This window comes from Eschrichtius robustus, chromosome 14 (assembly GCF_028021215.1).
Source record: "Eschrichtius robustus isolate mEscRob2 chromosome 14, mEscRob2.pri, whole genome shotgun sequence".
NCBI classification, from domain to species: Eukaryota; Metazoa; Chordata; class Mammalia; order Artiodactyla; family Eschrichtiidae; genus Eschrichtius; species Eschrichtius robustus.
Window position 1 is genome coordinate 11,634,145 of NC_090837.1, and position 14,370 is coordinate 11,648,514.

General features: G+C 45.0%; 1 protein-coding gene across 1 annotated transcript in view; it reads left to right on the plus strand.

Moving 5' to 3' along the window:
* Positions 1 to 14,370, plus strand: part of VSIG10 (V-set and immunoglobulin domain containing 10) — a 36,345-nt gene that overhangs the window by 6,315 nt on the left and 15,660 nt on the right. Inside the window, exons 2-3 of the mRNA XM_068563459.1 lie at positions 753 to 1,034; positions 12,380 to 12,682. Of these exons, the coding sequence (XP_068419560.1) occupies positions 753 to 1,034; positions 12,380 to 12,682 (585 nt within the window). The remainder of the gene's footprint in view (positions 1 to 752; positions 1,035 to 12,379; positions 12,683 to 14,370) is intronic.

The window sequence follows — 14,370 nt, forward strand, 5'->3', positions numbered from 1 at the left end:
TGGACTCGAGATGGAGAGAGACAGAGAGAGCAGCAGGAAAGAGGGAACAAAGCCAAAGCCCTCTTCCTTCCCCTCTTCTGGATTGCTAGGCAAATAAAACCACTGGGGTCCTATATCAGTTAGTTATTACCACAACAATGCTGCATAACAAACAATGACAAAATGGCAATAAGTGCTTATTGCTCAAGGGTCTGGCATGGTTGGTCAGTTGGCTCTGCTGATCTTGCCTGGGCTCACTCGCATGTCTGGGCGTCCACTGAGTGGCTGAAGACTGATCTAGAATGGCCACAGCTGGGAGGAATGAGACAACTGGGGACTGCACCATATAGCTTTCATCCTCCCCCTGGCACCTAAGCTAGGCATGTCCTTCTCAGGGTGGTGGCAGAAGGTGAGAGTGAGCAAGCCCAATTACACCAGTGCTTTTTAAGCCTCTGCTTGAACCACATTTGCTAACACCCCACAGACCAGAGCAAGTCACATGGCCCTGCCAGAGTCAGAGTGGGAGGGCACCACAGAGTGACATCGTGAAGGCCATGGACAGTGGGGAGGGGGTTATTAGGGCTGTTTGCAATTGTGATCCACCACAAGTTCATTACTGTCAGGTACTGGCCAATTATCCCGACAGGGTGGGGCTCTGTGTGTTATTGCATCTCAAAAACACATGCCTGATTTTTAAAAAATCTAAATGCAGAGGGACTGTGCAAAAAGGGAGATCAAGAAAGGTGGTAACAGCCTGACCTTTCCTCACTCAGGACTGGAGGCTGTCGTCATTGGAGAAGTTCACGAGAATATCACGCTGCGCTGTGGCAACATCTTGGGACCGAGGGGCCTCATGACCTGGTACCGCAATGACTCGGAGCCTGTCTTCCTCCTGTCCTCCAATTCCAGCCTCCCGCCAGCCCAGCCACGCTTCTCTCTGGTGAATGCCAGCTCCCTGCACATCGAGGCACTGAGCCTGCAGGATGAAGGGAACTACACCTGCTGGGAGGTCCTGAACGAGACTCGGTGGTTCCAGGTGTGGCTGCAAGTGACCAGTAAGTGGTGGGTGGGGACTGAGACTGGCTGGCGTGGCGCTCAGAGCCTGGGACCCGAGGAGGCCTCTGGAGTCAATGGCCTGGGTTTCATTCTGGGCTCTGCTACCTGCAAGCTAAATGACCTCTCATACCTGTTATTTCCTCATCTATCTAATGGAGATAAAGGGGATTCTTGCCTCATAGAATTGCTGTGAGGAATAGATCCCAGTTTATCTATATAAAGTGCTGTAAATGGCTCCTGGCATATTAGTTAGCTTGTTAATATCATCCTCGCTATCAATCTCATTTTATTATGCAACAAAGTCAGAGTATAGCATAATCAAGTCAGGCTGACTGAGTTCCAATCCTAAGGCTAGGTCACCTTGAGTAAGTAAGTAGCTTAATATCTTTGTTTTTCAGTAGCTTTGGTTTTTCTTATTTGTTAATTGGGGACAATGCATTGCATACCTTATCAAGTATATGCTCCTATGCTGCAGTGCTAAATGCAGGGCTTGGTATGAGCTACTGTTACTACTGTCTTTCCTAAATCAGTCTATCATGTCTGTCAATATATATGCATTAATTTAGAGCAAGGGTTGGCAAATCATAACCTGTGGACCATTTCTAGCCTGTTGCTATTTTTGTATGGCCTGCAAGTGACAAATTTTTTTTTACATTTTTAACGGTTGAAAAAAATCAAAAGAAGAATGATATTTGTGACATGTGAAAATTATATGAAATTCACATTTTGGTGTCCATAAATAAGGTCTTATTTGAACACAGCAACACTCATTCATTCACATGTTATCTCTGACTGCCTTTAGTGCTACAACCTCAGAGCTGAGTGGCTGTGACACTGATTGTATGTCCTGCAGGACCTAAAATATTTACTCTCTGGCCCCTACAGAAAAATTTGTTGGTCCCTGGTTTAGAGGGATATCCACATTCTATACCCAGGGTGTGTCGTTGAGTAGAAATACCCATGTGATCACTATTGCTCCCTGATTTTCTCATCTATAAATTATTAACTCATTCCTTTAGTCAATATGTATTTATTGAGAGCCCAATGCCAGGCACTATTCTAGGCACTGGGCCACAGGAATGGACAGGTCAGAGAAGGTCTCTACCCGTGTGGAGCTGACCATCCTAGTAGGAGAAGACAGACAATAAGCAGGTAAACAAATGCATCAGGCAGTATCAGAGTGACAGGTGCTGTGCAGAGAATTGAGATGGGGTGATGCGATTAGATTCTCTGAAACACTTTACATTGGTGGGTCAGAGAGGAGCTTTTGGAAAGAGTGACATTGAAGCTGAATGATACGTAGGAGCCAGTCACATGAAGATAAGAGAGAGGGATTCAGGCAGAAATTGAAGTGCAAGATGGGTTGAACATGGTGCGTGTGTGGATGAGGAGAAGGCTGGTGTGGTGGGAATCCTGAGTGTGAGAGGGCAGGACGTGTGAGACATGGAAGGCAGGGCCAGACCATGTGGGGCCGGCTAAGACTGGTGTTGTGGGTTGAATTGTGTCCCCCAGACAGATATGTTGAAATCCTAACCCTTGATACCTGTGAACGTGACCTTATTTAGAAATAGGGTCTTTGCAGATATAATCAACTTAAGATGAGGTCATTAGGGTGGGCACTAATTAAAATTGACTGGTATCCTTATAAGAAGAGGAAAATGCATGCAAAGACAGAGACACAGGGAGAATGTTGTACTGTGGCAGAAGCAGAGATTGGAGTAATGCAGCTGCAAGCAAAGGAATGCCAAAGATGGACAGCCATAACCAGCAGCCAGGGAAGAGACAAGGAAGGGTTCTCTCCTAGAGCCTTCGGAGGAGTACAGCCCTCCTAGCACCTGATTTCATACTTCTGGCCTCCAGAACAGTGGTAGAATCAATTTCTGTTGTTTTAAGCCATCTGGTTGGACTTACTTTGTTAAGGCAGCCCCAGGACACTAATACACCTGGTCAAAAATTGGAATTTTATTCTGGGTGCAGGAGGAACTCCTGGAGCTGTAAGCAAGCAGGGATGTGGTATCATTTGAATTACACGTGGAGAATGGATGTGTGCGGTCTCAAGAAAGACTGGTAAAATAAAAAACAAGGAAACCAAAAGCAGCTATACTCCAATAAAAATTCATTTTAAAAGAACTTAAAGAAACTAAAAACAAAACAAACAAACAAAAAACCACACAAGGAAGCCAATCGGAGGTATAAGATATTAGTGGCCAGAGTCAGGGTAGCAGCACTGACCTTGGTGGAAATGTACAGGTTCAGAAAATATTTTGGAGGTACACCAGCAAGATTTGCTCGTGGATTAGAAGTGGAGGATGAAGGAAAGAGAGGCTTCAAGGACACGTCTAGATTTTTGGATGGTTTGTACGTTTTCCACCAACTCTTAAGGCTTATGGAATTTGCGAATGCAGTGTTTTTGGGTCTGGAGATGCCGTGGATGAATTGCTGAATGGCCAGGAATGAATGTGGGTGTATCAAAAAATGTCACCCAATTTGGCCCAATTCTGATTGGTTCTCACTGTGAGCCCATGGGCGGGTGCCAACAGGCCTCCCTCACTCCAGCTGTCAAACGGTGATTAATAATTCCTTCGGGAGAAGCCCTCCGGCAAGGCCACGAACACGAGCCAGCTCTGCCTCTCTGCAGCCCTTCTAGTCTTCCTGGGCACCCTGGTGGCCAGCACCCCGGGGGGTGAAAACAGCAACGAGGCCCAGGTCCTGCGCCCTGCCTTCTGCCTGGAGTCTCCCGACACGGGTCCCTGCAGGGCCCTGTTCATCAGGTACTTCTACAATGCGAAGTCCAGGCTCTGCGAGACCTTTGCTTACGGCGGGGGCAGAAGGAAGCAGAACAACTTCCTGGATACGGAGGACCTGTGGTGCACCTGTGGTGGCTGCAACAGGGCTCAGGAGAGCCGGGCAACTGTGCTCCCCTGAGATGGCAAAGTCTTAGGAGGCCCCAGGGCTGGGCTGCTGCTGCTTCTGAAAGCTTTGAGCCTCCTCCTCTACTTCCATCTCAAACCTACCTTCCTCAGCAGGACCCTGCCTCTTTCCTCACTGCATCCTCACCTTCATACCCCTCTCCACCATTACTGCACTCCCTGGAGGGGGCAGCGATGGAATATCTGGCATCCAGTTCTGAGCGTCAGTGGTGGCAGAGGTTTTTTTCAATAAAGAACCCCCTTTCCCCACAAAAAAAAAAAAAAAAAAATTCCTTCGGGACTTCCCTGGAGGTCCAGTGGTTAAGACTGAGCTCCCAACACATGGGGCACGGGTTCGATCCTCGGTCAGGGAACTAAGATCCCGCGTGCTGCACGGTGCGGCCAAAAATAATAATAATTCCTTCATGTCAGTCTTGTCAGTAAGTGTCTTTGCTTTTGACCTCAGAGGAGTAAGGTGGCATTACAACTTTAGGGGCTTTTTTTTTTTTATTATCGCTCTCTCCGGCTTATGATGATTTTATCTGACACTGACTTATTAATCATTGGCTAAGTTTATTGGAGGATGGATTAGTTTCATTATTGCCCTGTAGGGAGATAAACATAAGGTCTTCTTATGATGAAAGTGAATTTACATTAAAAAAAAAAAATCACTAAACTCAAATGGTGCTTTGAGCTCCCTGAGTTACTGTGGTATGATTTGTGTTAAGGAAACTTCTTCATTTGGAAACATAGGGGGTCCCTGACTGGTGCAGGGCTTGCTCATGAAAACAGGACACGGGCTGTCTTAGTCAGTTTGGGCTGCTATAACAAAAATAGCATGGACTGGGTGCTTTAACAACAAACATTTATTCCTCACAGTTCTGGAGGCGTGGAAGTCCAAGGTCAAGGTGCCGGCAGATGCGGTGTCTGGTGAGGGCCTGCTTTCTGGTTGGCAGATGTGTGTCTTCTCTCCTTGGTGGAGAACAGAGAGGGAGGAAGCAAGCTCTGTGGGGTCTCTCCTTATAAGGGCACTCATCCCATTCATGAGGGCTCTGCTCTCATGACCTAATCCCCTCCCGAAGGCCCCACCTCCAGATGCCATCACACTGGGGACAGGCTTCAGCATATGAATTTTGGGGGATACAAACGTTCAATCCATAGCACAGATGGATTCACATACACCAGGTTTCACATACACCAGGGCCTCTGGTTTCACATACACCAGGGCCCTCTGGAACGTCAGGCCTCGTTCCCATTCCACGAGAGACCCCGGGCCAACACCAGACCCTTCTGGGCACCAGGGAGCCCCTTCTTGCTCCTCAGACAGTGGCAGAAGGGGAGGCCTTGGCATCTCAGATTGGAATTCAGCCCTCATTTCTGCATGGAAGATTTCGGAAAATGGATTAGGCTTGACCCAACCACTACTTCTGGGAGGGTGGTGGTGTTGCTGAGTGGCTGAGGGCATACGCTCTGAGGCCCAGCTGCCCGGGTTCAAACGCAGGTCCTGCTGGCTGTTGTCTTTGTGACCTTGGGGAAGTCGCTTGAACTCCTCCAACCTTAGTTTTATCATCTGTGAATTCAGGGGTAATGGTGGAAGCTAGGCACAGATTCCCTGCACACATTCATGAGATAAACACGCACAGACTTCAGCATAGAGTTGGGTACACGGTGTATATGCACTTGGTCCATGTTACCTCCGTCAGCTGGTTCAGGAGGATTCTTGTGGGAAAAATGCATCTCAGGTTCCCATCAGTCAGTACATCTGGGCTTTTCGAACAAGACTTGCGTGCCTAGATCTTGCTTTTCCTGTCTTTCTACTGACATGGTTGATAACTTAGTCTCTTAAGGAGAAAAGTTTGGAAATATTCTAACATGGCCTTGGAAGCTAGGGGAAAAAAATCTGAGATGTGGCAAGTTGTTACCTGTACGTGACTTTGTTTTCTTGTTTTGTTTTAAAAATTTTTTTTTCTTCCAGCTTTGCTGAGGTATGATTGACATACAGCACTGTATAAGTTTAAGGTGTACAGCGTAATGACTTGACTTACACACATCATGAAATGATGACCACAATAAGTTTAGTGAACGTCCATTGCCTCATATAGATACAAAATTAAACAGAAAAAAATGTTTTCCTGTGATGAGAACTCTTCAGATTTACTCTCTTAACTTTTATAGATGACATACAGCAGTGTTAATTATATTTATCATGTTGTACATTACATACCTCGTACTTATTTATCTTATAACTGGAAGTTTCTACCTTCATCCAATTTCCCCTCCTCCTACTCTTCACCTCTGATAACCACAAATCTGGTCTCTTTTTCTGAGTCTCTTTGTTTGTTTGTTTTTGAAGTATAACGGACCTACAGCCTTGTTAGTTCCTGTTACACAGCACAGTGATTTGATATTTCTATACTTTTCAAAATGATCACCACAATAACTCTAGTCATGACCTGGCTCCATACAGAGATATTACATAATTATTGACTGTATTCCCCGCACTGGACATTTCATACCCATGACTCATTTATTTTGTAACTGAAAGTTTGTACCTCTTAATCTCCCTCACCTTCCTCCCCTCTGGCAACCACCTGTTTGTTCTCTGTATCTCTGACTCTGTTTCTGTTTTACGTTTTTTCATTTGTTTTATTTTTTAGATTCCACATACAAGTGAAATCGTACACTTATGACTTTCTCCATCTGACTTATTTCACTTAGCATAATATCCTCTAGGTCCTCCATATTGTCACAGATGGCAAGATTTCATTCTTTTTTCATGGCTGAGTAGTATTCCGTTGTATATATGTACCACATCTTCTTTATGCATTCATCTGTTGATGGACACTTAAGTTGCTTCCATATCTTGGCTATTGTAAATAATGCTGCAATGAGCATAAGGGTGCATGTATCTTTTCTTTTTTTTTTTTTTTTTTTTGGCTGCGCCACACGGCATGTGGGATCTTAGTTCCCTGACCAGGGATGGAACCCATGACCCCTGCAGTGGAAGCATGGGGTCTTAACCACTGGACCACCAGGGAAGTCTCGTATCTTTTCTAATTAGTGTTTTCATTTTCTTTGGATAAATACCCAGGAGTGGAATTGCTGGATTGTGTGATAGTTCTATTTTTAATTTTTTTAGGAATCGCCATACTGTTTTCCATAGTGGCTGCACCAGTTTACATTCCAACACCAACAGTGCACAAGGGTTCCCTTTTCTCCACACCCTCTCCAACACTTGTCATTTGTTGTCTTTTTAGTAATAGCCATTCTGACAGGTGTGAGGTGATATCTCACTGTGGTTTTGATTTGCATTCCCCTGATGATTAGTGATGATGAACATCTTTTCATGTGTCTTGGCCATCTGTATGTCTTCTTTGGAAAAATGTCTATTCAGTTTCTCTGCCCATTTTTTAATCTTTTTTATTTTTTTGATATGGAGGTGTATGCATTAAAGACTTAAATGTAAGACCTGAAACCATAAAACTTCTAGAAGAAAACATAGGCAATATGCTCTTTGATATTGGCCTTAGTACTTTTTTTTTGGATATGTCTTCTTAGGCAAGGGAAACAAAAGCAAAAATAAACAAATGAGACTACATCAAACTAAAAAGCTTATTGCACAGTGAAAGAAACTGTCAACAAAACAAAAAGGCCAACTACTGAATGGGAGAAGGCAGTTGCATATAATATATCTGATAAGGGGTTAATATCCAAGATATACAAAGAACTGTAAGTGACCTTGAATGTGTGAATGGACAGAGATGCTGCAGAAACACAAAGCTGGCTGTATGAGGGCCGAGAGCTTTCTCCCTCCTTACCACCTGGATCTCTGCTTAACCATCAGTGGTCATTTGGTGCCTCTGCCTTCTAGGGAGTGAGGTTTTCTATAGGCCTGGGGTGATACAACCTGTCTGGAATGGGCACTGCAGTGTGATTTTGTTATTCATCTCAGGAGTAAGAACTCTGCACTGTTCCTTGTTAATTTAATGATGCAGTTGAAGAGTTTTACCATTGAGATTGGGACCGCTGCTCCTGAGGGTACGGAAATCCCTTAGTCCACAGCAGTTCAGGATTGCCACAGCTGTTTATTTCACTGACTTACCTACCCATCTGCTCCTGCCTCCAAGTCAGGTGGATACGAGGTTAGAACCACTGTGTGTTTACCGGCAGAAAGCCTGGAGTGGGTGGAGTGGGTAGCACAGACCTTAACATATTCCAGTAGACTTTGTGCTTCTTCCAAGAGATGATCTCTTAGCCATTGGGGAGCTGAGTGGTACACAATGCCAGACTCTCCCTGTGTCTATTTTTCTTAGGCCCAGCAAGTGTTGAGGGAGCATTTGAGCTGGTTGGCACATGGGCAATGAGGAAGCTGGTTTGTATCAACCTCCGAGAGCCCCTTTGGATTCAGGTGGGGTTTGGAGGATGGGAGTGCTCCTGTGTAGCTAGTGATTGGCTGCCACTCCCGACTTCCAGGAAAGGGAGTCTCAGGAAAGCCCCATGTTCCCCAGCCAACTGGGCCCATCTGATCTGTACTCGTTCTGTGATGGTGATGGTGTCACTGTGCCCTATCACAACATAAGGTCCTAGGGAAAGGGGATGTTGGGCATACTGAAGAAAGATTGCTGGCCCCGTCAGAAGATGGGATGACCTTTGCCCAAAGATTGATTAACCTGAGTTTTGCCAAGCTCATCTGAAGCAGAGAAGTATGCTTGTAAGAGGCTGAGGACCTCTGGGTTTTGGTCTTCTGGACAGAATCAGTGGTCACTAGGGAGGTGGGGAGGCAATGGGGTTGTTATATTCACCTCTATGTTCCATCTCCTTTTTTTTTTTTTTTTTTAATTTGGCTGCGCCACACAGCTTGCAGGATCTTAGTTCCCTGACCAGGGATTGAACCTGTGCCCTCGGTAGTGAAAGCACAGAGTCCTAACCACTGGACCACCAGGGAATTCCTTATGTTCCATCTCTAAGTGATATCAAAACACTCTGTAAGTTTCCCCAAGGATCTTGTCCCACTGTGGAACAACAGGTACACCCACTGGTTAGCAGAGGCTAGTCAGTACATTCTTAGGTCATTTTCAAATAAAAATGCTGGTGTGAAGAATAAATGTAGGAAAATAACTTTTCGTCTTGTCAAAGAACCCAAGATACGAAGATGGGAATCTCCCATTTTGTGGGTCCCTGAGATGTAAATTAACTCTTTGAGACACTTGACTGGCCAACCTATAGTTATGGTGGGGAAGGAAAGAAGTGAATTCTGATGTCAAGAATGACTACAGAGAACAGGAAGGCAGCAGCAGTAGTGGATTGTTGTAGAACAGGAATCAAACTTTTTCTGTAGAGGCCAGATGGTAAATATTCTAGTCTTTCTGAGTCAACGGGTAAAAACGAGGATATCATATAAGTACTTATATAACAAGAGAGAAAACAAATTTCCACATGTTTTTTGTTGACAAAATTCAAAATATAATAATAACTGAGTACTTTTTTTTTTTTTTGGGCGCGCCATGAGGCTTTCAGGATCTTAGTTCCCCAACCAGGGATTGAACCCAGACCACTGCAGTGAAAGCGCCGAGTCCTAACCAGTGGACTGCCAGGGAATTCCCATAACCTAGTACATTTTTTTGGTAGTGCAGGCCTACTAATGAGAAGAATGGGATTCTTTGGGCGGGGGAGGGATAACATTTCACTTAGTTGGGGTTCAAAGTTAGTGTTCTCTCTCATCAAATCGATTGTGGATGTTCATCTGTACATACCATCTTAGCTTGTAGGCTGTACAAAAACAGACAGTGGGCCGTTGTTTGCCGATGCATGTTCTAGAATCAATCTACAAGTATACTACTGTTAATAATGTCAGATAACATTCATAGGACATTGACCACATGTCAAACACCAGGTTAAGTGTTCTGCTTATATTCTCTTATTGGATCCTTCAATAACCTGGTGATAGAAGTTACTCCTGTTCTTTTCATTTCCTAGGAAGGACAGGAGAGTGAGAATAGGAGGGATGGACACTTGCTCAAGGTTGTCTGTCTAGAAGCGGCAGTAGAACTTACACCCAGGTCTGTCTGAATGCAGAGTCCAAGTTCATAACCACTAGGCTAAGGCATCCATCCAAGAAACTGACATGACCAAGGCCTCCATAAGACGCTGAACCTTTGTAAACACGCTATATTTTTATTTATTTGCTGTTTTATTTTTGTTTCCTCCCCTATCTGTCTGTCTCTCCGAGTGATTGCTACCATCACCCTGCAAGCAAAAAGGGCTGGTGGTTTCTGTTTAGGAATATCAGCGGGGTGGAGAGAGAGGTGGGAGGGATGGAAATGGGTACCACCTTCTTTTTAGTCAGAATAGGGGAAGAACCCCAGGGATTTAAGAAGATGGTGTCAGCTTTAATTAAGAAAGCAGATTCAACCCAAGGGTTTATAAAAAAGCTGTAACCTTTGAACACTTAATTCAGAAGGCCCTTCAGGTTCTCTCATTTGATTTTTTTTTTTTTTTTTAACCCTTCCACCTACAGCGTTCTCATCCATTCCCTTTATCCAAACCCATGTTTTGCTCAGCATTGTGCTGGTCAAAAGCCCCTCCCAGGGAATTCCTTGGCGGTCCAGTGGTCAGGACTCGGTGCTTTCACCGCCAAGGATGAGGGTTTGATACTTGGTCAGGGAAGTAAAATCCCGCAAGTCACGTGGCGCAGTCAAAAAAAAAAAAAAAAAAAAGCCCCATCCCAGCCAGTTTCTGGGGGTCTCACTGTTCATGACAGGCTTCTGTGGCCCTCCAGACCACAATTTGGAAGACCCAGGTGGTCCAATCTAACACAGTACCTTTGCTGGCCCAGGCGTGGCTACCAATACCACAGAGGTACCCTGTGCTTGGCTGGGTGCTCGCCAACTGTGGGCACTCCCTAGGACCTGCTGGTCCGCATACCTACCCAACTAGTCAGCAACAGGCAATGGGATATTTGAGCACCTCCCAAACTACAGTATAATTTTTTCCCCAGACCCTCTGTGGGAGGTGACATGATTCCAGCAAATCATTGCAACTCTTAGGAGCCAGCCCTGACTAGACAAGCATATTGTCAAGAATATTTTCCTCAGAAACCCACAATTTCTGTCGTTATACAATGGCCCCAGAATAGGTGGAAGTAGCTTCTGTACTTTGAGGGGATCTGGCAAAGCCTTTCCTCCCCCTAATAATTTATCCCCCGGGCATATTTTTGTCCAAAATTCTACAGTCATAGATTTATTCCTTTGGCCAAGCATTGCCCTTTCTGGACTCTTCTTAAGAGGAAGTCTCTGGTGGAGGCAACGCACTACAGGACTTTAGTATAAATAGGATCAAAGAGGATCTTAGATGCACTGGGTACCAATCGTGGGACGGCATTTCTGGCACTGTTCTGAGTGCTGTACAATACTAATTCATTTAATTGTCATGACAACCCCATAAAGTGGGTTCTAGCATCACCCCATTTTACAGATGAGGAAATGGAGGCTTAAGAGAAGTTAAATACTTTGCCCAAAGTCACACAGCTAGTAAGTGGAGTTCAAAATTGGGACTGGAACCAATGTTTCTTGTCTTTCAGTGTGAAATTGTGCCGGGGGTCCCCAAGACCACCCCCAGCTTCACTGATTCTCTAGGAGAACTCACAGGACAGTGAAGAGCACACTTCCAAGAGCCCTCTCCCAGTGCAGTCACATGAGACACGCTTAATTCCTCCAGCAGCAAGTTGTGGCAACACGTGTGGAGTATCTACCAGGGACGCTCGTTAGAGACTCCAGCGCCCTAGGTTTTTACTGGGGCTCGTCACATAGGCATCCTCTGCCTAGCACATACCAAAATTCCAGACTCGCAGAAGGAAAGCAGGTGTTCAGCATAAGCCACACTGTTTGTACAAACAGTTTAGGCCTGGTGAACCCCACTCTTACCAGTTCTGGGAACGGTGGGAACCCCCCTGAAATCCAAGTTCCTAGTTGCCAGCCCAGGCCAACCTTGCAGGCAGGCCTTTCTAAGGAAGGCACTCAGGCCTGCTATGTTAACTCTTTTTTTTGTGTGTGTGGGATCTTAGTTCCCCGACCAGGGATTGAACCCAGACCCTTGGCAGTGAGAGTGCAGAATCCTAACCACTGGACCACCAGGGAAGTCCTGCTACGTTAACTCTTTAAGGCACAGATATCCTTTCCACGCATCCGCGTTTCTGAAAAGGGGCGATTTGCATTTTCTGTCTTCTGTAAGGATTGATCCCCTCAGTAAATCTCACGGAATTGCTCAGGAGTAAATGAAAGCATGCCTAAGGGCACTTGGCACAGTGTTTGTCACATAATAAGTGGTTGACATTGTCATCCTCACTGGCTGCTTCCTGATCATTTCTGTGTCTCTTAGAACTGGTAAGGGGCTCCAGTTAACTCTTACGCCTTCCCCACCCGCTCTGTCGTTCCCAGGAGGCCCCTATCAGGTTGAGGTCAACATCTCCAGCACCGGCAGGCTCCCCAACGGCACGCTGTATGCGGCCAAGGGCTCCCAGGTGGATTTCTGCTGCAGCAGCAGCTCCTGGCCTCCGCCCATGGTTGAGTGGTGGTTCCGGGCCCCGGATTCTAGCACCGAGCCCTTCGGAAACAACCTGACGGCCAGCTGCTTCACGCTGTTACTGATGTCACAGAACCTCCAAGGGAACTACACCTGTTTGGCCACAAACATGCTCGGCGGGAGACATCGAAAGGTGACCACCGAGCTCCTGGTCTACTGTGCGTAAGAAGTGCTCCCCTCCCCCACTCCTTCACCTTGACCCTTCGTGAACTGCGTGTTTGTGCCTCCCCTTTGTATACAAAGACTTACCTGATGCACAGGTTCTAACGTGCTTCTGCAGCTCCCTCGACACACACGTACACATGTCGAAGAGAGTGTTGCCTCTTCTGGAAGCTCGCTGCTAACTAGGAGTACAGGAGAATCCCTGTGAGTCATAGAGGGGAATTAATGCTAGGTCTAAAGTTTTTTTTTTTAATTGAGGTGAAAGTATATAGCATAACATTAACCATTTTAAGATGTACAATTCAGTGGCATTGAGTCTATCCACAGTGTTGTGCAACCATCACGTTTATCTAGTTCCAAAACATTTTCATCACCCCAAATTGGAAACCCCATATCCGTGAAGCAGTCACTCCCATACTGTCTTCCCCCAGCCCCTGGTAACCACCAGTCTATGTTCTATCTCTATGGATTTGCCTATTCTGGACATGTCATATAAATGGAATCATACCCTATATGACCTTTGGGGACTGGCATCTTTCCCTTAGCATCATGTTTTCAAGGTTCATCTTGTTGTAGCTTGTGTCAGTACTTGCTTTCATTTCTTGGCCTAAGAGTATCTATTGTATGGCTCTACCACAATTTGTTTATCCATTCATCTGCTCTCACGCTCTCCGTGAACACAGGCCCTCTAGCGCTGTTAAGAACCAATAGTTCATGAAGCTTTATTTTGCAGGTGAAGAAACAACAACCCAATGCACCTATGCACACATTTAGCGGAGGAAAACCACTGTAGAAATAAACACAGGGTGCACTCCTAATCCATGCTAAGGGAAGGGAGCATGAGAACGACAATTAGCAGGCAGGGCAACGACACACTTACTTTATACGTTGTTCAGAGCCTTTGTAAGTCTCAATGCTGTCTATCATAAATGACATTCATCGTATATAAAGTCATACGTGCTTGTTGTAGGAAACAGATGAGTAGAAAGAAGAAAATAATCACTTGTACTCTAACCATCATTTTGGTATATTTCCAATAATTTTTCTTTTAGATGCCACATATCTACAAATAAGATCCAAATTTCTATTTATATGTATTATATAAAATATATAAAGGTATATGACACACATAATATATATACTATCTACATACATATATAATATATATTATTTTATATATAATTATGAACACATAGGTTACAACAGGTTTGTAATTTGTTAAATTTTTATATTTTTTTTAAGTGGTACTTGCACATAGCAAAAAAAAAGTGTGTGTTGAGGTTTGGGGATGAATAAATCTCCCTCTTCCTGCAACTCCCTCTAGGGACCAGCAGCGTCCAGTAGAACTTTCTGTGATGATGGAAATGTTCTCTTCTGTATGGTCTAATAGCTACCATGTGTGATGACTAGGAAATGTGAGTAGTCTGATGGAGGAAATAAATTTGTAATTAAGTTAATGAAAACTTAAATAGCCACACGTGGCTAGTGAGAAATGCAAATCTCTTCCAAGATCTAACACCCAGCCGAGGAAACCCAACTTGTGTCAGGCACTGATTTGTGCTAGGAGCTATCTCAAGGTACACTAACTGGGGTTGACGTTTCTCTGATACCCTGGTTCTGTAATCCTTAGGGTCAGCCCAGTGGCTCATCTTAGTCTGTGATTAAGGCCACGTCCTCTGGTGTT